This window comes from Heloderma suspectum, chromosome 16 (assembly GCF_057233095.1).
Source record: "Heloderma suspectum isolate Gila_16-S chromosome 16, 16-S_ref, whole genome shotgun sequence".
In the NCBI taxonomy this organism is placed as follows: domain Eukaryota; kingdom Metazoa; phylum Chordata; class Lepidosauria; order Squamata; family Helodermatidae; genus Heloderma; species Heloderma suspectum.
In genome coordinates, this window is record NC_139473.1 from 7,119,357 (window position 1) to 7,142,992 (window position 23,636).

General features: G+C 48.4%; 1 protein-coding gene across 6 annotated transcripts in view; it reads left to right on the plus strand.

Annotated features, from left to right (window-relative positions):
* The window catches only part of USP32 (ubiquitin specific peptidase 32), a 170,020-nt gene that overhangs the window by 58,458 nt on the left and 87,926 nt on the right, over window positions 1–23,636 (plus strand). For all 6 annotated transcript variants that reach the window (XM_084822773.1, XM_084822768.1, XM_084822769.1 and 3 more), the window contains exons 3-5: window positions 4,039–4,144; window positions 6,255–6,373; window positions 14,755–14,914. In XM_084822773.1, the coding sequence (XP_084678899.1) occupies window positions 4,039–4,144; window positions 6,255–6,373; window positions 14,755–14,914 (385 nt within the window). The remainder of the gene's footprint in view (window positions 1–4,038; window positions 4,145–6,254; window positions 6,374–14,754; window positions 14,915–23,636) is intronic.

The following is a 23,636-nucleotide window of genomic DNA, read 5'->3' on the forward strand; positions in this document are numbered from 1 at the left end:
TCCGTTCTTCTTGGGAACTGGCATCAAAGCTTATAGGAGGTACCATGGCTCAGTGGCAAAGCCCCTGCTTTGCCTGCAGAAAGTCCCAGGTTCGATCCCCAGCATCCCCAGGTAGGACTAGGAGAGACTCCTGTCCTGCCTGAAACCCTGCAGAGCTGCTGCCAGTCAGTGTCAGCATTACTGGGCTAGATGGACTCAGTATAAGGCAGCTTCCTATTTTCCTGTTCCAGGGCATCTCAAGACTGACTCCGTATTTTCAATTACTGGCTTACCAGTGCCTGGTCTGGGCCCGAGAGCAGCTTGGCTAGCAGACCAGGGTGTTGCTGGATTGGAAAGCTGGAAGTTGTGTGTGCATATGTTGGGGGTGTGGATGGGGCTGTAGTGCTCACACCATCTTCTGTCAAAGCTGCTTGGGTTGTTGGGCGTTGTCGCCTCCCTTTCTGTTCCGTGGGGCTGAGAGACAATGACCCGGGGGCACTGCAGCCAGTCCAGCCCCCTAAATCAGAGGCATCGTTGTGTTCAGGACTTCCTGTGCATCGCAACAGACATGGCGTGCGTGGTATGCCTCATCAGGGCCTCAGATCCACTTGGCCGTTTGAGAAGCCTGTGTTCATGTGCATGGATATACATTTGCCCTGTCTCTTTCAGGAGGAAAAGAGTAACGAAAAAAGCGGCCAGGCCAAGTAACCTCATGGGAGAGGGCGTGGCTTTGGAGCGGGTCCCTGCCCCGTGATGTCATCCAGTCCCCCAGCTTGGTCTAGTGTGGGGGCAACCTTGCCCCCAGACCAAAAGTGTCTGCCTGCCCCTGCCTTTAAGACAGCATTTCCTCAAGCTGCTGACAGCAGGAACGTATGTTTTGGAATCAAACTTGGAGGTACGCGCCATCGTTGCACCTGTGAAGGCTTTATTTTTAGAACGTGGAAGAATTACCTGCCCTCAGAGGGAGCACCTTGTGTGAGTCACCGTCCTGGGCTCGCTTCCTCTGATGAGAGGTCAGTGCTACATCAGGAGCAACGGAAGGATCTGTTTGGGCCGACCGAGTGATGCCGTGGAGACTGTTGGAAGGACTGTTCCACTCTGAAGACTGTTCCACTCTGTGGAACTCCCTCCCTAGGGAACTCCGCCATGCCCCCTCTTTAATGAGCTTCCTCCGCACATTAAAAACATGGTTGTTCAGGCAGGCATTTGGGGTGGGTTAGGGTGTTTTTAGAAATATGGTGTTTTTACTGTAGAATTTTATTGTTTTAAACTGTTTTATTATACACTTTGTACATTGCCCAGAGTGGCTGGGTGACTGGCCAGATGGGCGATTAATAAATTTAATTATTTAATTAATTAATTAATTAATTAATAAGGAGGCCAAGGAACTCTGGAAGATTTCAGGGGGAGCCTTCTGCTGAAGCCCTTGCCTTGAAAGCGACCGAAAGCTCCGTTGGCTTCTGATGTCTTGATGTGGCAAAATGGACGCTGATCGGAAGTGGGCAGGATGAAGATCAGGGCATTGTGCAGAGGCATAGCGGGTAGCCTCCTGTGTGTCTTTGAGCCCAAAGGAACTGTTAATGATGTAACGTCTCACAGCACACGAGGGTGCCCTGGCACACAGCTTGGTAATTACCGCTCCAAGGGGGATGCTTCAGCTCCACAGCTGGATGCTCTCTTCCCTTCTTTCCCGTAACTGTCAGCATGGCAACCGCGTTTAATTGCAACGCAAGCAGATTTGTTTAGGAGGAGTCAGCCTTTTCTTCTCCGGCACAGAGAAGTCTTAATAGATATCACCGAGAGTGTTGGGCATTGCGAAGATGAACTGGCGACAAAAGCTTTAGAGGTGTCGCAGTGGCTGTCTTCCTCTTGCAAGCAGGTGGCAAGTTACTCCCTGCACCGTGTATCTTCCGGGGGTCCACAGCACGGGCTGCGTGGGAAATACTGTAACGTTTTGAAGGTGAAATGCGCATCTGCAGTCTCGAAAGCAGAGTGTGGGTTGAGGGCTGGCGTGTGTGTGTGTGTGTTCATATCAACGCAGTGCAGCCTGGTTCGTATCAGGCACTCGGATCCCAGGGCTGACAACTTCCCGGGACAGACGGGCAGGTGGTCTGACATGGAGAAAAGGATGGTTTGGTGCAGGGGTGGGCAACTTGTGGAATAACAATAAAATTATTATTAATAATAAACATATTATTAAAACAATAAAATTGTGGAAGGGCCACAATTTGCCCACTCCTCAATTATAGGGCGGCCTCTGAATTGTATAAAGTAAACAAATGCCCTCAGTCCTATTTTGAAAATGGGAGTGTGCTGTTGGAAGTGCCGTGTGCGCGCAAACAAAACTGAAGCTACACCGCCTGGGAGCGGCAGGGAAATGTCACACATTGTCAGGGAGAGACGTTTGTGCCTGAACGCTTGGAAGTCTCTCAAAAGAACCCTGTCTCTCTTGCCGTGTGTTTTGGCTCAGGGCTTGCAGAGCGAGAGGGAAGCCTTGGCCTGGAAGGGGGAGCACGTTTCCAGCACATGACCGTTCCTGGAATTCTTCTCTTGAGCGGCCGCACCAAGTCACAGGAGCGAAGGCCTGGGATGTCCCCCACCTCTTATGCCGCAGTCCCGTTCCTGTGCCAGCCGTTGGGTTGACATTCTACAAATAATTGTTTTCCCCTAAGAGAACGGCCAAATCAGCTTTGGCTTCGTCACGTCTCCCCAAAGCTGCTTGTTTGTCAGTTCTTCCAGCAACTTGTGGGCTACGTGTGATTGCTTTGCTTAGGGCAGGGGTGTGGGACCTCCGGCCCAGGGGCCAAGTCTGGCCCCGTGGCGGTCCCCAGAAGGCCACGCCTCCTTCCCCTGGCCCCAGGCCCTTTCCCCAACCACCAGTTTGGGGGCGATTTCCCGGCTTTTGTGCTGTTTTTCTGCCCATTCTGAAAAGTTGTAATGCCTCTCCTAAGACCTGGTTACTGGCAGGAAGAGCTTTACGCTAGAACAGGCTGGTGATTTTGATCTTTCAGCCTCCGCCTCTTTTGCCTTTGCCCCCCCCCCCCAGCGCTGGAATGCACCCCCTCCAGCTTCTTCAAAATGGATTTTGTTCTTGCTGTGGGAGAAGCAGGACAGCCTTGAGTCATTTTAAAGGCAGGGGTCGGAGGGGAAGTTTTGTCCTGTGGTGACTTCTTGCATGACTCTCGGACCTATAAATAATAACCTGGTGCTTCAACCTGAAGGGTGGCTAATAAGTAATGTGATACACCGTGTGTCTGTGAGGACAAATGAGTCAAACAGGCTTGCAGGGAGGGAAATGGGACATAACTCATAGGGCCCCACCTGAGAGATATGGAGAAGTGTTGGATCCTGCCCCGGAAGCTGGTGCAGTGACAGGAATGGCAGAGAGGTCAGCCTTCCCCAACCCAGCGCCCTCTGGACGTGTTGGACTACAACTCCCAGCATCCCCCAGCCAAATGCTGTGCCATTGAGGATGCCTAAGTATCTTCCCCTCCCCATGGCAGTCGTTGTGGGCCAAATAACACACAATAATACTTAACATTTGAATACCTCATTCAAGCGTTCCAAGCGCTTCACATGCATTCATCTTGTTGTCATCCTTACAACAACCTTGTAAGTTAAGCCAGTATCATTTCCCCCCAGATTGCTGAGGGTGGCTTTCTTAAAAGCCTGCTAGTGAGTTTGTGGCACATTCGGGCCTCCTGATTTGCCGCTGAGCTCAGTCTTTTAACCCTTTTTCACTGTGAATTGCAAGTTCAGTAAGGCAGTTTCTGTGTGTGTGTGTGTGTGTGTGTGTGTGTGTGTGTCTGTCTGTCTAATGCAATTGGCCTGCAGTGGCCATGCCTGAGGACTAGAGTATTGTCTAATTCAGGGGTAGGCAACGTGATGCCCTCTAGATGCTTTGGGTTACAACTCCCATCAGCTCTAGCCAGCATGGCCAATAGTCAGGGCTTATGGCCGCTGTGGTCCAAGACATCTGAAGGGCGCCAGGCTGCATTCCCCGGTCTCATCACACAGAAGCGTAACGATTTACATTTCCTCATTTTCTTTAACTTCCAGGTCATATACTGCTCTTTTGGTGGCACGTCCAAAGGACTACATTTCAATAACCTGATAGTGGGCCTAGTCCTCCTGACAAGGGGCCGAGATGAAGAGAAAGCAAAATGTAAGTACCAGCGATGTGTGAAAAGAGGGGATGGGTTTGTGCGTACCTGCAGAGTTGGATCCAGAATCCACGGAATATTTTTCAGAATCGCTGGATTGATTCCAGTGATGAGCCAGCTTGAAAATGGTCATCGCGGATCCATTTGTTCAGCCTCTCCAGATTCTTTCAAGGAAGCCCAGCTTTTCCTTGAGAAGAAGGAACGATAAACCCTGAACAGTCTTTCCTTTCAAAACCAACCCATGTAGAGCTGAATGCAAAGACCCGATTCCCACTGACATATTTTGAATTGTTTGTTTCTGCATAAGTGGATGGGTGATGCTAGGCGGAGAGTCTCAAATTCACGTCTCATTTATTTATTCTTAAAACGTGTATGCCACTTAATAGAATAAACTTCTCTTTTGATATCTCCCCTGCTGTTCCAGCTACCTAAACCACCTTGGCTGCAAGTTAGGGCCAAACTAGACAGGTGTCAGGGTGGACACTGAGCCCATAGAATCCCAGAGTAGTTCTGATTCTGAGGAAGAGCAGTCGCTCCTGGGAGGGGAGCGCGCTCCTCTTTCCCAGGGCCAACAGCTGACGGAGATTCCTCCCACCAGCATTCCTAGCTTAGATAGCAGTCCAGGGAGTGACAGAGTGCAGGAAGCAGACTTGGTGGACGCGTGATGCTGACGCAGAGAGCGGCGCCAAATGGAGGGCGCAGAAAGGAGGCGTAGTGCCCGGTTGGCGTGCAAACAACGGCTGCGCCCAGAGGATCCAAGGGAAAAGGGGAGGGACTCTCCCTAGTCCTTAAGTTCAGGGGTCTGCCAGTAATTCCCTTTCAAACGGGGACCAACGGTTCCAACTTAGGGCATAGGTACTGTGCTGCTCAGATCTAGTTGCAAACGGTAAAGTTGTTAAGTTGTAAAAGAAGAATAAAGCTTTGAAAGGAATCCCTTTGTCTGTGTCTGGACTTGGCTACTAGATTAGACTGAGAGAGGCCTCCAAGGAGCCCTTGACAACAGGATGTTTGTCCTGTGGCTTCCCCTTGGATAGATTATTTTTCTTTAGCCAGTAGCCAGTTTGGCAAGGGGAAATGGATTGGGTCTGTGGTGTATGGGCCCCTACCTTGGTTCCAGTCAGAATCCCCCCTGCCCTGTGCCTGCTAGTCAAGGAGCTCAAGTACATAGTGGGCTCAACATGTCATCCTCACAACAACCCTGAGAGGTAGGTTAGGCTGAGAGAGTGGCTGGCCCAACGTCACCCAGTGAGCTTCAAAGCTGAGTGAGGATTTGAACCTGGCCCTCAGTCCTAGTCTGATGTTCGTTGATGTCAGCATGCTGAAAAGTTCCATTTATCCCCACGAGATTCTGAACTGAAGTGGGGGAAGCGCATGAGTAACGGGGTTCCAAGTATGACCCCAAAGAAAGTAAAACCGGGGAATCATTATAGGCTCCGCATACTATCCCTTTATACACAATGTCATGTTTTTCGTATCAGAAATAAGATGCATTTCACAACTCCAGTTTAAACGGGCGGGGGGGAGTAATCCTGTGGCCCCTGGACAGTGTCTGAGGGGCCATGGGATACTTCAGATTCCCATGTCAGAGACTGCTCTCCGACCTTAGATCTGGGAATCCAAACTTTGCCTCCTCACAGCCGGGGCAGAAAGAACCATGCTGGCTGCCTCTCCAAGGTCAGGAACACGATCTCGGAGAAGCGTTAAAGGGGGCTTTTCACTGGGCAGGGAGGGGACTGGAGAGGCCAAGATACGAATTATCCCAAGGCCTCCCCAACCTCCTTCCCTCCCCTTCTGAAATGCGTTTAGCCTGTCTAGGGAAAATGCAGGGTGGGAGGACAGGGTGGTGAAGATCGCCTCCGCTGTTCCTCCTGCTCCACGCTGGGGGCTTATATTTGTTGAGGGCGCTGCCCATAGGATGGTGCCCTTAGTAAACTTGGCATGCCTTGTGGATCCTGCTCTCTGGCTAGTAAGGCACTTTTTTTTCAAAGAAGGTTAACATTATCCCTCTTCGGAACGTACGAGATATTGGGCATCAACTGTTCTGTTGCGCTACTGTCCTTCGAAAGTGTCCACTCACAGCGTTGCTCTGGGTTGGTTTGTTTCCCCACCTAGACATTTTCAGCCTGTTCTCTAACGAGTCTGGGAGCTATGTCGTCCGCGAAGAGATGGAGAGGATGCTTCATATGGTCGATGGGAAAGTCCCGGAAACCGTCAAGAAATGCTTCTCTGAGGTATTTCCTGCAGTTCTCGTGTAGTGAAAAAACGATGCTTGACCACCTTTTACTCAGCACCTTTTCAAAAACAGTTATTAGCCTTGTTACCACACAGCCACCAATTGTCCCAGCTTTAAGGATGCAGATCCTTCCGAGGCAGCTTACAAGTAAAGATGAAAGGCATTAATACAATTACAATAAAACAGTGACCCAGTTCTCATGACCAAAACAGCCCACCGTGGCTTATTTAACTCACAGTGGGCTGCGGTGTGGTCTGGGCAGGGTTTGAATATCCGTGCCCTGGCTGCAGCTTATGTTGTTCGAATCCGTGGACCATGGGTTATGGAACCCTCTGGTCTCTTGTTCGGTTATCCAAGGGTTGTTTAGCCATCGCATAACCGACAATCCCTGGGTTCGAATGACATGAGAAGCTGCAACCAGGGCTTGAATATTCAAAATGCCTGCCCACCCAGTGGGCTGATCGATCGTGCGAACTGGCCCAGTAAGGAAGTAGTAGTCCCATAGGCCAGTTGGTGTGAGGTGGCTCTGGCATGGGTAACTGGGAGAGGACAGTCCAGTTGAAGCACGTTCTGATGTTGTCTTTGCCTGCCTGCCTCATTCTCTCATTCCTTGCCACTGGGCAGCGAGTGCCAGGTTTTACTAGGCAATGTTCCCATGCATTCTCCAATGCACTGACATGCAGGCTAAGAAGCTGTCACTTTACAGCGAAGACCCACCCCACCCATCAAAACTGTGTACCAAAATAAAGCATGCAGGTTGCAGCTTTCTGCAGATTTGCCCGTTACCTGGTGTATTTCAGTCAATTGCAGGAGTCCACAACCTTTTTGGGTTGGTGGGCACGTTTGGAATTTTGAGCAAGTGTTCTAGGGCGCTGTCACAAAATGGGTTGTGGGGACTTGTACATTCATAAAATGGTGGCCATGGCCGGTCTCAAAACACTCTTTTCCCACAAGGCAAACTGGTGAGACTCACTTGCCCAAGAAGTCCCAGGCAGAGGTGGGGCTTGAACTCCAAAACACAAAACGTCTCCTTTGAACCCAAATAAACACGCACTGCGTTTTGTGGCATTCCAGCCTCCCCGTTCTAACTTCCAACTTTTTAAAGCAATAACATAAAAATCAGGAGCGGGAGGTAGCTTGGTGATGTCAGGGGGCAAATTGGTGCCTGTGGGCACCATATTGGAATCTGTCCCCAGTTTGAATCCTTCCTCCGTTTGCAAAAGCACAGCTCTTCAAAAATAAAGCGAGGACCCACTCAGAAGTTCTCCATGCTGTGTTTAAAATGCCCTCTTATGGAGAGCGCGTGCAGATTGGGTGGTGGGACTTTGCACTGTGTACATCGTATGTTCTCCCCCACATTCCTCCCTTTTCCTTGACCCCAAAATGTGGAGAACAGCCTTCACCCTGGAAGGGGGGGGTGTGAGAATCTCCCCTCCCCCAACTCCTAGTCGTCTTAGGAGATGCACAGGTGTTGTCTTTCACACTTCCGCTGCCCGCTGTCAGCCCATCTTCCGTGCTTTCGGCTCATTAAAATTCTGTCCGCTAGAAGCCGTAGGAGAGAGTCTGCTGCAAGCCTTGGTATAAATGGGAATTAGCACTGAATATGTTATAGCTGCCTGTTGCCTCCCATGTAGCGTCAATCTAATTGGACACCCTGCCTTGTTTGGAAGTTGGTCAGGAAGCTCTCTCACCTCTAGAGCGAAAGAGGCCATTAGGAGTTGCCTTTCAAGGAATGAAAAATGCCACTTCGCTGGCTGTCCAGGGTAGCCCCCCCCCCCCCCCGTATCCTTGTTCACATCAGCTGTTGAAATGAGCAGATGATTGGAGAAGAACTCTTCAATGTCTACTTTCCATATTGCGGAGAGTGGACTGATACGACTGCTGTGTTCAAGGACCAGCATTTAGGTGTTGATTCTCTAGGAAGCTCAGGGCAACATCCAGGAGCATAGAAAAAAATGCAGAATGTGGCACCAGGTGCACAATTCTGCTTCTTGAGAATTTTGGCTTTGGCTTAATTTATCCCATTTTTATCCTACTTTTCCGCAATATGGAATAAAGACAGCTTTCAAAATGCTTCAATAAAGTAATGGGGTAAAACCATTAACAAACAGATCACCATAAACAAACTCGACCAGTGGGGACTTCTTCCACGTGCCTAATTTGTACAGTGCCTAGCACTTGATAAAAGACAACCCTGTTTTACGGGACTTCTGCCTGCCGTGTTGACACAGCTAGGAAGAGGCCAGTCTACGTTTGCAAAAGCCTTGCTTCTCGGACAGGGCCAGTGAGGGTTGGCCATGTAACGCATAAGCAGGAGAGATTAATTTCCAACAAAGCCAAGATGGGAGTATTTGAACTTCAGCCCTGCTGAGAGGTTAACTGTTGAGCAAAGAAATGTTTTCGAAATAGTACTGCTAAGCAAGTCAATAAAAGTAATATCCAGGCACCATTAATTCCAAGCTTGGCCTGAGAGCACTTATTTACCAGAGGTTCAGTGTGCAGCCAGTGCTTACAGTTTTGTAAGCCTGGCAAGGAGTGCTACAGCTTAATCAATTCATGCAGACATGTTTCTGCTAACAAATGGCTGAACCATAAACAGGCTTGCGAGTATCCCTCTACGACAGGGATGTGGCCATTTGTGGCCCTCCGGATGCTTTGGCCTACAACTCCCATCCCTGCATAGCCAGTGGTGAGGGATTATGGGAGGTGCACCTTGCTGTACAGTGCAGATAGGATCTACTACCTAGTTTGAATTCGCCATCTAGCTTTCAGGTGAGTCTGTGTTTTTTCAAGGACCTAGACCTCATGGTAAAAAGCTCGGAAACATGTACGTATTAATGAAAACGGCAGGTGGCTTCTCTGTGCTGGCTGGCACTGTGTTTTCCTTCCGTTGTACATAAGCAGTCTGGCACAGCTCCCTATGACTGGGCAAGTCCACCCGTTCCCCACAGGTCAGTCTCTGCAGACTAGATCATAGTGCTAGAAACAGCGTGTGCTGGCACAGTGCGGACAGCATTGCCTGGTTGCAGCCTGGGGAATGAGCCTGTGCCTTTAAATGCACCAACGAAGGGAGGCAAGGAAGCGGGGGCTGCTCCAGCCGTTCCTTTCGTCAGCCCACTTCCCCACTCCGCCGTAGTGAGCAGACTCCAGATGGCAGTGGAGGCAGATGTGCCATTGGCTGGCTCATCTTCCGCTTTTAGCGTATGTAAAAGGTAAATGCTCGTTTTCTAGGTTAGAGCCCTGCCAGCTCACCTGGGGTTCCCCAAATGGCCACCTCCCCACCCCCTTCTCCCTGACCGCCCATCGTTTGGTCGTTTCTCAGCTTTTATGCAGTCCCCCCGCCCCTCTAAAAAGGTTGAAATCCCTCTCCTAAAGATTAGTTACTGGCAGCGAGAGCTTTAAGCAAAACTACGCTGGAAATTTTGCCCTCGAGTGAAAGAGGTTCAAGGCCCCCTGCCTTAATCAGCGCTGGTTCCCAAGTCCCGACAGCGGCCGCCTGTCCTCAGATGCCATACCCACTCTCAGTGATGCCGCAAGCAAACCATTCAAAGGGTGGGCAACTTTGGGAGGTGTGGGGGCCATTTTCTTGTGTGCCCCCCCTCCACGGCCTGCAGCAGACTCAAAAAGTTATGTGTCTTTGTGTATTTGGGGGTTCTGGGCCTGGCGGGGCCCACGCGGACTGCATTTTGCATGTTGCCCACCCCTGGTTTCGGATGTCTGTTGCATTCGGGCTGTTCTGATGCTTTATCTGCAGCAGGACCTCGCTGTGCCGCTCCCCAAGACACCGGCTCAGGGAGCCGGCTTATGTGGAGATCAGGAAGGAGCTGAAGGGTCCAGGTTAAAATAGGCCAACTTTACCTTCTGTCCTCCAGAAATGTCCTGCGTTGAATCTTCTTTTGAAATGAAAATAGACGGTCACAGCCTTCTCCAGCGGGTTTCAGGAGCCTGTTAATCTCCGGAGGACGCTTCTGCCACAAACTGGACGGCACAGAAGTTTTATGCTCTTGCAGGGGGAGGCCTCTTTCTTCTGCTGAGAGCGGGAGCAGCTGCATCTTCAAAGCGGCTTGGGGGTGGGGGATTCATTATTTCTTGCAACAGCAACAAAAGAAGATTCCTGAGGCTGAGATTGCTATTCCCCCCCCCTTCTCAAATAATGCCATGTGTGATGGCAGCTATATTTTTTCCCCAATGTGTGGGTGAAAGGAAAGAGCAATTGTAAGGTGCTGTTCATTTGTACCAGGCTGACGTTTCTCACCGGAAAATATCACCTAAGCCGCCCCGTGCCACGCCAACTGGTCCTCTTGATCTGTCTCGGGAAACATGGGGAGTTAAGGCAGCAACTGCATTCAGCTAAACGTGGACCGGCCTGGCTTGTTCAGGACAGTGGCTAAGAGACTAAGGGCGCAATCCTATGCATGTTGAGACAGAGAAAAGGCATACAGCTTCCAGCGTTCCCCAGCCAGCTTTGCTGGCTGGGGAATGCTGGTTGTTGCAGGCCTTTCCTCTGACTAAACATGCATAGGATTGCATCCTAAGCTGTGAATCGTGAAGTCCCTGGTTCGAATCTTGCCTCTGCCATGAACGCACTAGGTGTCCTTAGGCAAGCCATTCTCTCTCAGCCTTGGTCTCCCCATCTGCAGTATGGGGGATAATAATGCTGACTTACCTTACAGGGCTGTTGTAAGCCTTATAAGTGCCTGTGAAGTGCTTTGAACACTTGAAAGCACAAGTATTATTACTTACTCTGTGGTTGCTGGGGCAGTGGTTGGCTCTAGTCCTGATGGCTGTATGCTGCCTCCACTATTAGAGGCAGGATGCTGGGGAACATGGGCGAGAGGGTGCTGTTGCACTCATGCACTGTGGATTTCCTGCAGGTTGGCCACTGTGTGAACCGAATACTGGACTAGTTGGACCTTTGGTCTAATCCAGCAGGGCTCTTCTTATGATCTTATTTAAACAGAGACAAACCCCTTTCAAAAAAAAAATCATAATGAAGTTTTGCCACCTTACCTGATACCAATATGCCAATTTTCAGCTCTTGGCCCACGGACTAACTCGGAGCTTTCTGTGGTGCTGATCTATTCCTGTCTGGCTTCCCTGTGAAACTCAGACCCTGCTAAAGATCTGACCTGTAGTGCAACCCTGCAACCCAAGCTACAGCAATGCCCTGTGACGTGAAGTCCTCGCCATAATTGAGGCAGGGCAGGACATCAACAGGACCCATGGCTTGAAATGGTACAAGAGTCCACAATAGCTTACTAGTCCAGGTCCCAGCCACGGGCCAAGGAGAGACACCTGGTAATGACCAGTAGAAGTATGCTTAATGCTTGTCCCAGCTTGAGATTTCTGCTTTGGGAAAGTAATGGGTGAAGAGGCTTCAAGAAGAGCAATAACGAACATAATCCTTGTTTGCAAAAGCCCACTCAAGAAAGGTCTTAAATCCTGAAATGAAAAGATTTCCTGAGACTTCATTAGCTTCAGGAGGTATCTTATTAAGAGCTGCCTCACATCTGTGGCGTGACATTTTTGCTGTAACATTATGCAGAGCCCCCCCCCCCCCGTTCCCCCTCACCCTGGGTAAAGTGCTTCTTAATTGTAAAATATTTCTGCAAAGATGCCCGCGAGACTTTGCCATGATAATCCCATGGAAGAGCCGCACGACTCAGTCACCCAGCACGTGGAATATATTCTTTCGTACTAAGCTGTGTGTTACCGATAAGCATGTTTGAGGCAGAATCTGACCCACTTGTGCAAAGGGGTTAAAAAACACACGCAACCCTTTTTACTTTTAATCACTAATTTTGTTGTTGTTGCTGTGAATGCAGTCACGGGCCCTGCGTTTGGAAAGCAAGCCACCCAGTGTGCTCGAAAAGTATCTGTGAGGTGTGTGTGTTTTTTAATCAGGTAGTCTGCAGCCACATGTGAATTATAATTGAACTGAAAAAACAACTCAAACAACATTCGATCTTAATGAGAGAGGCCCTGAAGGATTTCTTTCTGAAATGCATCAAGTGCGGTGCTTGAGAAATGCATTTTAATATTATTTTGTGACTGGTTTGTGTGGCCTGTAAGTACAGTGGGGTTGTATTCTTTCATTTTCCACAAATCTCTTCGTCATCGCCTGACTGTGCTTGCAGTCAGCTCCTTAAGGGTTCTCTTAAGCTGCTATAGGCTGAGCTGCTCTGATGTCACAGCACCTCTTGGCCCCTCTGACCGCCATTGGTGCAGTTGTGTTGATGTCACAAAGAAATTTGGGTAGCCTGGGGCCACGTAACTGGAAATGCTAGCGTTCGAATCCCAGGGGCCTTTTGCAAATTCAGGCCCTGTTCCTTCATGGCAGTGTGCTCTGGGCTTTTGAATGACATCCTTTTGATGCAGATTGGCTTTTTAGTGCCTTTTGCCAAAAAAAGAAAGAAAAGAACAGACATTTGCTGGTGCTGTGTGTGATTCCTACTCTGCATGTGCAGTGGCCTACCACGAAATCTGATGAGATGAGAACGCATCTACTATTCTTCTGGTTTTGCAACATATAGGTTGGGCCTCATGATTTTGGTTTTTTCCAGAATCTTGTCTTCCTTTTATTGCCTGCCTCTCATCTTCACTTCATCTTGATCCAGCATCTTGTGCAGATGTGTAGGGAAATTATTTGCTTGAGCTCATAACCCTTTTTAGCCTGGAGGCTAAGACAGGTCACAAATGAAAATCGTGCTTTCTCACTTCAGCTCAGTAGCTTGATACCTGCCCAGATTTTCTGAAATAGGGTTAGGGTGTCGAGCCCTCCCAGCATGTTGGTAGTCAAACAGAGAAGTCGATCTCCAGGTCAGTGAGCTTTATTATGCAAATCCATCAGTCCCTAAGCATTTCAGGTTACAGACTTTAGCATCCTACGGCAAACTAACACTAACAACCCTGATTGAACCGGCACAATACTACTTAGACTACCTAAAGATCCTTTTGAGGGATGCTCTATGTTTAGGCGAACAATTGCTGCAAATCTAGTGCCCCCACAGAACAGAACCTGAAAGACTTTCCCAGTCCTGCCCCTAGGGAGGGTCTTCCTCTAGAGACCACTTGTGATGGGCCAGCCTTGCAGAAAGCCTTACTTCCCGGAGCTGTGCCTCCGTCTTGACCCGACATCTGATCCTTTCATCTGTCACACCCCCCTCTGCGTGAGTTGCTGTGTTCCCATAGAGGGAGAGGTTATGGTCGGGCTTTGATCCAACTGATTAGCCTGCACCTGGATAAATTCTTCCCTGTCTCCATCTCCCTGAATCTCTGGTCCCTCCCCAACCCCTTTTCCTCCTGCTCAGACTCTGAGTCTGTTCCCACAGTTTTGGCTGAGATACTGGGCCCTATCCTGACATCAGGTTAGGATTCTGGCGACACACAAGCAGCCCTTCTGCATGCTCAGAGCATGGTGGCAGAGCAGATGGTTTTGCAAGCAGAAGGCCTCTGGTTCAGCCCCTGGCATCTCCATTTAAAGGATCTTGTGTAGCTCTGCCGAGAAAGAGCCTTCTCTGGCAAAACCTTTGGAGAGCAGTTGCCGATTGGAATAGAGCAGCCTTCCCGAACATGTTGCCCTGGACTGGACATGCAGATGTGCTGGACTACAACTCCCAGCATTCCTGACCATTGACCATGCTGGCCAGGGCTGATGGTAGTAGAAGTCCAAAACATCTGGAGGGCACACAGGTTTTGGAAGGCTAGCCTAGACAAGGGGCCACAGAAGAGGTTACGTTGTTCACGCTTCTCCTTCAACTGGCCTCTTTTATTTTGAAGAAAAAGCAGCCGTGGGCCCTGTTCCAGTTTGGGCCTCCGCGCCAATTTTCTGTGCAAGCCACCCTGTCCCTGGCTGCTGTTTGCTGCTGGAGGTGGTGTTTGCAGGAAACGGGCACCTTCGGAGGCAAGGGGCAGCCAGCTGGAGGTGCTTTTCAACAGGGCATTGGTGCAGAGCCTTGCTCCAGATTGGGACCCCACAGCCTCAGAATAAAAGTGGCTGGTTTCTAAAATGCGTACGCAATATTGCTGTGGGGGTCGGCCCTTCGTAGACCAGCAGCCTGACTAGGCAGATGGCTTCCTGCATGCCGGTAGTCACGTGTATCACTACTTTCATGTACTTGCTGAGTGCACAGATGGCTCTGCATATGTTTACCTCGCTGATCGTTACAACAGCCCGGCAAGGCAGGACAGGATCATCCTCTCATTGCGGTTGGGTGGTTCCAGCTGAGAGAGGGTTGCCTGGGTCTATATTTTGGGCTTCTTCCCTCACAGCTCTCCCTCTTAGCCACTAGGTTGCACCAACAGCAGGAATCAGTTGAGTTAGCGAGAAAAAATCAAGCAGCATTGTTTAATTTCTCTCCCCCTTTCCTTTTATCATAGGGTGAAAAGGTAAACTATGAGCGATTCAGAACCTGGCTGTTGCACAACAAAGAGGCCTTCACGTTTTCCCGCTGGCTGCTGTCCGGGGGAGTGTATGTTACGCTCACAGACGACAGCGACACCCCCACCTTCTATCAAACCCTTGCCGGAGTCACGCATTGTAAGTAGCCGTTTTAACAGAATCGCCTTGTGTCCAAGCTGCCTTGATTTTGTGGCGTTTTGAATATACAGCTTCTCCTTGGGATTGCTTGAGAAACAAACGATCCACTCTTGCGCATAAATGTAGTTACTGTGGCCATTTATAGTAGCTTCTGTCCTAACACATTCTGGAATTTAAGGTTTGGCTATTCTCTGAATCTGCAAATAGATACTGTGGAGTGCATAATCTGTGCACTTATAATTATCCGATTTGGATGTCACAATCCTGATCTGGAGCTTGGGGATGTGTTGTGTTCCCTTCCCAAAGTGTTGTTGGCGCTGCATCCAAAGTGTGGTTTCAAAGCAGGGGTAGGATGCAAGGTGCCAGCCGTAGCAATCAGATGTGAATGCCACGGCAGACTATGAGTAGAGCACCCTTCCCCAACTGGATGCTCTCCAGATGTGTAGTCCAACACACCTGGAGGGCCCCAAGTTGGGGAAACAGGGCTGGCCTGAGACATTTTGCTGCCTGAGGCGATGGACAAGATGGTGTTCCCTCCGTTCCATGTTCAAGAGCTGACTGGACTGGCAGATGAATCTGCCTTCCACACTACTGATGGGACAGTGTTCTCCACTGAACTTGAAGGCAGCAAGAGTGCTTACTGGGCACAGAATAGGCTGCAAGTCATGCAGTTCTCTCCTTGAACACCTCACTGCAGCCTTCCAGCACCTTCTCCCTGGGGCGATTGCCTCACCCTGCCTAATCATAGGGCCGGCCCTGTGGGGAAGGCTGGATTTAGAGAACCATGGAGAAGGAAACCGATGCATGTAAGAGAGAGAGCATGTGAACCTCAGGCATGTTCCCAAGCCTACAAACCGTGATTTGGAAGTTCAGGTTCGTGACCTGAGTTGAGCTAACATGTTGTCATCACCTGTCATTCCACCCCTCCCCCTGTTTTGTCATAGAATATGCAAGAACCTGGCAGGAATTGAGACCACAGGTGAGATAGTAGTGTTGTCTCCTGGGGACAGCAGTAGGTGAAACCATGTTTTTATTGTTGATACTCTGCCTTTCCTCCAAGGAGCATAAGGCCAGCATACTTGATTCCCCTCCCCCTTTTTATCCTTATGTCAGTCCTGCGAGGTAGGCAAGGCTGGTAGAGAATCACCGGCCCAAGGTCACCCAGTGACCATCATAGCTGAGTTGGGATTTTAACTTGGGTCTTCTCATGCCTAGTCTTAACTACTGTACCAGGGGTAGGCAACCTGGTACCCTCCAGCTGTTTTGGACTACAACTCGCATAATCATTGACCATTGGCCATGCTCAGTGGGGCTTACGGGAGTTGTTGTCCAACACTTCTGGAGGGCACCAGGTTACCTACCATACTGGGCTCCTAATAATATCATAAGGATTGACAGACATCTGAACTCAAGAAGAATATTTCTCAGCTACTTTTTGGCTGATCATACTGTTGGAAAGAAAAAAACACCACTTGATCATATTGAGATTTCTCCTTGTTGCTCCTACTCTTTTTCTTTTGGGATGACACTTTGTTGTCACCCCAAGTCACACTGTGCCGATTTCCCCCTCCCCATGTTCACCGTAGGGTTGGATGAATGTGTCTGTTTTGCTTTCTGTCGCAGAGTTTTTTCAAGCACAAGATCATTCCATCCTGTTCCCACTTCCGTTTCCAATTTTTTAAAAAGTCAGCACAAAAACTCATACACATTCTTGTACCCATGAACATGTATATAATATACAGTTTTACTTCCCTTAATATCTGCCTTTTTTATACACAGTTTTCTATAACGTCTACATTTTTGTATGCACTTTTTTGATCGGACAACGCTGTCTCGAAATTCAGAGAAGTCCAAAAACCGAAGGATAATTGCATTCCAATTCATGCAGTCGTTCGAGAAGTGTGAATTAAGTCACTTTGTATTAAAATGTGAACCAAGCAAATTTTGCTCCCAATCCTAGTCTAACATGGGTCAAAACACTGGGCTTTGTGGAACTCCGTACACAGGGCAGCCACAGAGATAGGACACCAGCCTCCCGCCCCCCCTCCCAGTAATCCTCTGGGGAGTACAGTGGAACTTGGGGGATAATTTTCAAGAGCTACTGTAGTGGTGTTTTGGTATTTCGTCCTCTAAATTTAATACTGTATCTTGCCTTGAATTCAGGACTTCCAACTGTTCCTGTTTACATCCTCAGCCACTGAGATTCATTGTATCGATGTTTAATTGCATTGTTAGAAGAAGGCCAGAGCCTTCATTTTTAAAAAGGTTTTACAAGAGAACAGAGGAAAACTGATGGTTTTGGGCTTACGCTGTTGGGGGCTGTGCTGATCCTGCTGGCAAAAGCCAGTTGAACTTCTATAGCTTTCAGAAATATCTGTATTTGTCATGGGGTTTACTGTCTTTGCTGGCTGTTTCAGCAGGAATTGTAAGTGCTGTGAAACAGAGCAATTTGTTTCAGAATTTATGAGACCCGGGAAGCAGGGCAAGAAATAATTCCTGCCTGGTTGGCTCATATTCTCGGGTGCTTTCTCCTTTTTTCCTTTTTTTTAATGCCTGTCTTGGAATCGATCTGTTTTTACCTTCGAATCGGTTGGGTTTTTGCGACTGCTAGTATGAGGGATGGTCATATGGAAGGCAGGGTCCCAGCCCTTCGAAGCTGTTACGTCTGGCTTCCATGAGCCTCTCGAGTTTAAATCGAGAATGCCTAAAATGTTTGCTCAGCTTCACTTGCAAGGAGAGGAGGCCCGTCTGTGCATGCATGTATTTCAGGGGGATAGGCAAATCAGTGCATTTCTGGTCCATTCTGTCCCCTTTTGGGGATATATATTCATCTGCAATATATTTCAATACATGTTTTAAGTGTATTTTCTCTTAATGTCTTTTGAGCTGAGCACTGCATCAGAATGTCCAGGAAGTGCAGATGTTGGGGGATAATTAAATTCTGATCCACAGATTAGCCTGAGAGATACAGGTCAGGTGAACCTGTATCGGAATTTGTGAAGATTGAATTCTTCACGCTTCCCTAGTTTCATATGCATCAGGGGAGGGCAGCATGTGGCCCTTCAGGTGTTGATGGACTGCAACTCCCATCAGCCCTAGCTAGCATAGCTATTGGTGAGGAATGCTGGGAACTGCAGTCCAGCCACATCTGCGGGACCACCCGTTGGCCTCCCATTAGACATTTTATTGTATTACGACCTCATGAAAAGTATCCAGGTTATACTGTCTTATTTTACTGATTGATTGAAAGCCGATTTGGAGCCGGGGGGTGGGGGGCTGAGGAGCAACACTTTTATTTATTTTAAACATTTATATCCCGCCCTATATCATTAGGTTCTCAGGGCATTCATTCATTCATTACATTTCTATACTGCCCCATAGTCAAAGCTCTGGGCGGTTCACAAAGATTAAAAACCATTAAAAATACATTATACAAAGTATACAACCGTTTACATAAACACATATAAACAGACAGCACACACACAGAGACTATATCTAAAAACAATTTTTTAAATCATCAACCAAAGACAATCCAGGACCTGATTAAAAAGTCATTGTGTGCTGCCAAATGCCTGACAGAAGAGGACAGTTTTAACCTGGTGTGGAAAGGATAGCAATGTTGGTGCCAGGCGGGCCTCATTACGGAGATCATTCCATAATTGGGGAGCATAAAAAAACTTTAAATAAACAAATAATAAATGCCCCTGATTGAAACTTCTAGAGAGCTGCCACGAGTCAGTGTAGGTAACATTGAGCTGCTTCCCCTGAGCAATCTAGAAAGGCAAAGGGCTTCTTCAGAGGGTAGTTTGGGAAGCATATTTGTTCCTTAATGTCCTGTGTCATCCCCGCAGGAGATACTGTCATGCCATCCAAACCCACATGCTCCATACCTGTAAATCCTTTGCTGTACGATCGGTAGTTCTCAACCTTTCTCAAACCCAGGTCCAACGTGCAACATGGAACCCCCGTTTTTAACCATACATGTTCATTTTTACTTCCTGATTTTATCTCTCGATCAGGGATTTGGGAACCTCTGGTCCTCTAGAGGCCGTTGGACGCCAGCTCCCATCATCCTTGACTGTTGGCCATGCTAGCTGGGGCTGATGGGAGTTGAAGTCCAACGTCATCAGGAGGGATACAGGTTTCCTGCCCTGCTCTAGGGGTGACCACCTGAGATGGAGGTTCTTGTACCTTCTGTAATAGTTGTACGGAAGAGGGGGATTTTGGTAAATGCAGCTTGTCCGGCAGCAGTGACGATAGCGGCACCAGCCGTAATTCCTTCTTCTACACAGGTAGAAGAGGAAGGAGCCATAGGTCAGTGGTAGAGCCCCTGCTTTGCATGCAGAGCTCCCAGGTTTGATCCCCAGCATCTTCAGGTAGGGCCAGAAAAGAATCCTGCCTGAAACCTTGGAGAGCCATCGCTGCCAGAGAGCATCAACAATACTGGGTGAGATGGACCCAGGGTCTGACTCAGTGTAAGGCAGCTTTCTGTCTTCCTCGGTCTCTCCTCCGTGGCATCTGGTCATCCTTTCTGCCTTTCTCTTAAATAACATTTAAATGGTGATGACGCTGCTGAAACGCTCCTTAGGTCAGGGTGCGACTCGCTTGCAGCTTCTGGCTCACCAGTTGAAGGCCAGCACGATAAGCAACACTCCCTTTATTACAGAGCCAGATAATCCACGAGGAGCTGGGGCGATTCTTCTGGGTCCGTTAGAATAGTGCTAGCTAACAGGCAGTCTCTGGAACCAATCTGGCTGGTGGAACAATTCCCTCTGGCCCTTGTTGGGGGGCCCTTCCCAATTTTAATCAGTTCGGTAAAACTGCGGGCAGATCTTTTCCTTGTAAGCAAAAGAAAGATATTGTCTAGTAACGTGAGAGATCCTCCACTCTTAACTTGGAATATTCATTCATTCATTCATTCATTTCATTTCTATACCGCCCAATAGCCGAAGCTCTCTGGGCGGCTCACAAAAATTAAAACCAAACAACACACAATAAAACAATTTAAAATATATAGAACATTAAAACCACAATATAACAATACAACCACAATAAAACCTAGCAGCAGTGCAGGAGTTTAAAATACAGATTTAAAACAGCAAAGCTAAAAATTTAGAAAGCTAAAATGCTAAAATGCCTGGGAAAATAAAGAGGTCTTCACCTGGCGCCGAAAGGAATACAATGTAGGTGCCCGGCGAACCTCACTAGGGAGCTCATTCCAGAGCCGGGGTGCCACAGCAGAAAAAGCCCTTCTCCTAGTAGCCACCCGCCTCACTTCCTTTGGCAGGGGCTCACGGAGAAGGGCCGCTGAGGATGATCTTAAGGTCCGGGCAGGCACATATGGGAGGAGGCGATCCTTCAGGTAACCTGGCCCCAAGCCGTTAAGGGCTTTGAATGTTAACACCAGCACTTTGAATCGGGCCCGGAAATGGACTGGCAGCCATAGAATCATAGAATAGTAGGGTCGGAAGGGGCCTACAAGACCATCGAGTCTAACCCCCTGCTCAGTGCAGGAGTCCAAGTCAAAGCATCCCTGACAGATGGCTGTCCAGCCTCATCTTGAATGCCTCCAGTGCGGGAGAGCCCACCTCCTCCCTAGGGAATGGGTTCCATTGTCGTATTGCTCTAACAGTCAGGATGTTTCTCCTGATGTTCAGCCGGAATCTGGCTTCCTGACACTTGAGCCCATTCTTCCGTGTCCTGCTGGGATGATGGAGAAGAGATCCTGGCCTTCCTCTCTGGGACAACCTTTCAAGTATTTGAAGAGCGCTATCCTGTCTCCCCTCAGTCTTCTCAACTTCTCATCTCTCCGTGGGGTTTGCAGGGAACGTCCTGGGTGTGCCTGAGCACACGTGCTCTGTAGCTGCAATTCCTTTACCTGCTAGGTGGCTCTAGCTTCAGTATAGAGCCGGAGTGTTTGCAAGGTGCTTAGTTAGTGTGGCAAAACATACTCCTGTCCCCGCCAGCCATTATCTTGAGTCTGGAGTGACCCCCAAGAACGCAGAAGGTGGCTGGCTGTCCTTGGTCTGGATTTCTTTAAAACTAGGAAATGGACAGTGTTTGTAGTGCAGCCATTCCTTGCATGGACGCAACACCAGCACCTTCTGATTAGCAGGGAGGCTGAGGTCATCTGTCACCCACATCTCAGAGTTCCCTGTTCCCTTGGTGTTTCGCTGCAATCCCCCCAGTAGCTGTGGGGGAATGCATTTTCTCCGCAACAATATGTGTTGCTTCCTGCGAAGTATTTCGGGGAGGCTTGGCCTTGAGTGGGCAAGGAAGACCCATGAGCTTGACGAAAGACCTGCTCCTAGCAGATGAAAACTGCTAGAGCTGATTTGTTGGTGTGATCAATGCAGCTGCCTGCCATTTTGGACTGTCCTTAGGGGCACGGCGATGGGGACGGTGGTGGAGAGTGCCTTGCACTCCAACGTGTACCGCTTCATCACTGGAAATGGATACACTGAACCTGAAACATTTATTAGCAACCTGCTTGGGAATAGCATAAACTAGCTCAGCCTTCCAGAACATGTTGCTCTCTAGATGTGTTGGGCTACAACTCCCAGAACCCCCCAGCCGGGGGGTTCCGGGAGTTGTAGCCCATCACATCTGGAAAGCGCCATGTTCTGGAAGGCTGAGTTAGTCTCTAAGCAACTGCTGCCAATTCTCCCATCCCTCCTTCCCAGCAAAGCAAACTGGGGCGGGGATGCTGGGACAACATCCCTTGAGACCTAGCATCCAATTAGTTAGGTGCCAGGCCTGCAACAGGTTTCGGCGTCCATCGGTCGTGAACTCTTCTAGCCCTGGAATTTCTGCTGGGAGAGGATTGGGTTATGCTGTCCGCTAGCTTGTTTTCTTGCTGATACAATAAAACCTGTCGAATGCGCTTGTACGTGCTTCTCTATGAAATACGTTCGTACACACACAAGTGGCGCTATTAAGATCGGTGGCTGGGGCCCTGCTTAGGCTACTGTCACCCAATGCAGGAGTGTCGAACCTCTTTGAGCCCAAGGGGTGAATTCAATTTTAGAGAAGCTGTTGGGGGCCACATCCCAGTGGCGGGTGGGGCTAAAGGCCAAAGGGGCCAGTCAAAGCAGAATATCAGCATGTTTTAGCTGAAAGCTCTTTCTGCCAGTAGATAAGCTGTAGGAGAGGCATTTCAGCCTTTTAGAATGGGCACAACAGTGCACAAAAGGCAGGAAACCACCAAACTATTGGTGTGGGGGGGGGAGCAGGAACCACCTGGTGATGTGTCTGTAAGGGGGTGTGACCACCTAGGAGCAGGGCCTTTTGTGTAATGGCTCCAGGGCTGTGGATTAAGGTTTTCAGAGGAAGAATATGAAGGGAGTTGTTCTGGTTGAATTTCAGGAAGCTTTAACGGAGCTTTTGAGAGTCAGATGTGCTGTGCCTTCTTGTTGCCATTTCAATAAATTCTGTTATTTGTTTTTTTATTACATTTTTATTGGTTTTATTATGTTTTATTACACGTATTACTTCACCCAGTAACCAAAGCTGTCTAGGCGGTTCACAACAATTAAAACCATAAAATACAAGACAATAAAATACAAACGATAAAATGCAATCTAAAAGATTAAAAGAATTTTTATTAAAGGTCTTCTTCACCTGTCTCCGAAACAAGCACAATGTAGGTTCCAGGCAAGCCTCTCTGGGAAGCTCATTCCACAACCGGGGTGCCACAGCAGAAAAGGCCTTCTTCTTAGTAGCCCCCCCACCTCACCCCCTTTGGCAGGGGCTCCTGGAGAAGGACCGCTGAAGCTGATATTAGAGTCTGGTCAGGTGTATATGAGAGGAGACAATACTTCTGGTGGCTTGGCTCCAAGCTATTTAGGGCTTTGAATGTTAGTACCAGCACTTTGAATTGGGCCCAGACATGGACTGGCAGCCAGTGTAGATGGAAACATATTGGCATAATATGATCATGATACTGAGACATTAATTTGGATGATTTTTTTTCTTAACCAACTGTATTTGTTAGTTCTTGTGTTAAGGACAGGTAGTGCTCTCCACTGGCATTTTAACTCTGGCTTTTGGCTGTCTCCCACTGTTTTTTCTCTCTCTACTGAACCTATTTGAGTAACATTGGCACAGGCATGAAAAATAGCCCTGATTAAAAATAGGGAAAAGTTAGTACGTTTTTGATTCGAGGGGGTGGGTGTGGAGAAGACAGCAAGCATTTACTGTGAAGCTCCAGTGCCTCCATTTAAATTTACTTAATGAGGCGAGATATTGGGGAAGCATTTATTAAAAAAAAAAAAGAATTATAATTTTTCACTTGTAAATAACATTTATATTGGAAGGCAGATGACTTTAATTATGTTTCTCCCTTGCCCCAAATTACAAAGGAAATTTTTGAGAGTCACACTAAGTTGCACACATTTGCCATTTTTAATCAAATTCTGTTCCATTTCATTTAAACTGTAAATATTCTTCCAGAGTAATCTTTCAAGTTGAAAGTTAGCATAGCAGTACTTTTGTTGGTGGTGGTAACTTGGGATTCCTTTCTCTCCACAGTGGCTTCCATTTGGGGGGCAGTAAACTTCTAATGCATTTCCCCATGTTCAGAGTCTTTAATAGTTTTAGCCTTGATGTCTAAGTGAAGGTTGCCTTAGTGGGATGTTCTACAAGTTCTGTGGCAACAGAAGGTGAATTCTGCAATCAGTATAAAACATGCAAATCAGATTTGTGTCGAGTCTCTTGCGGAATT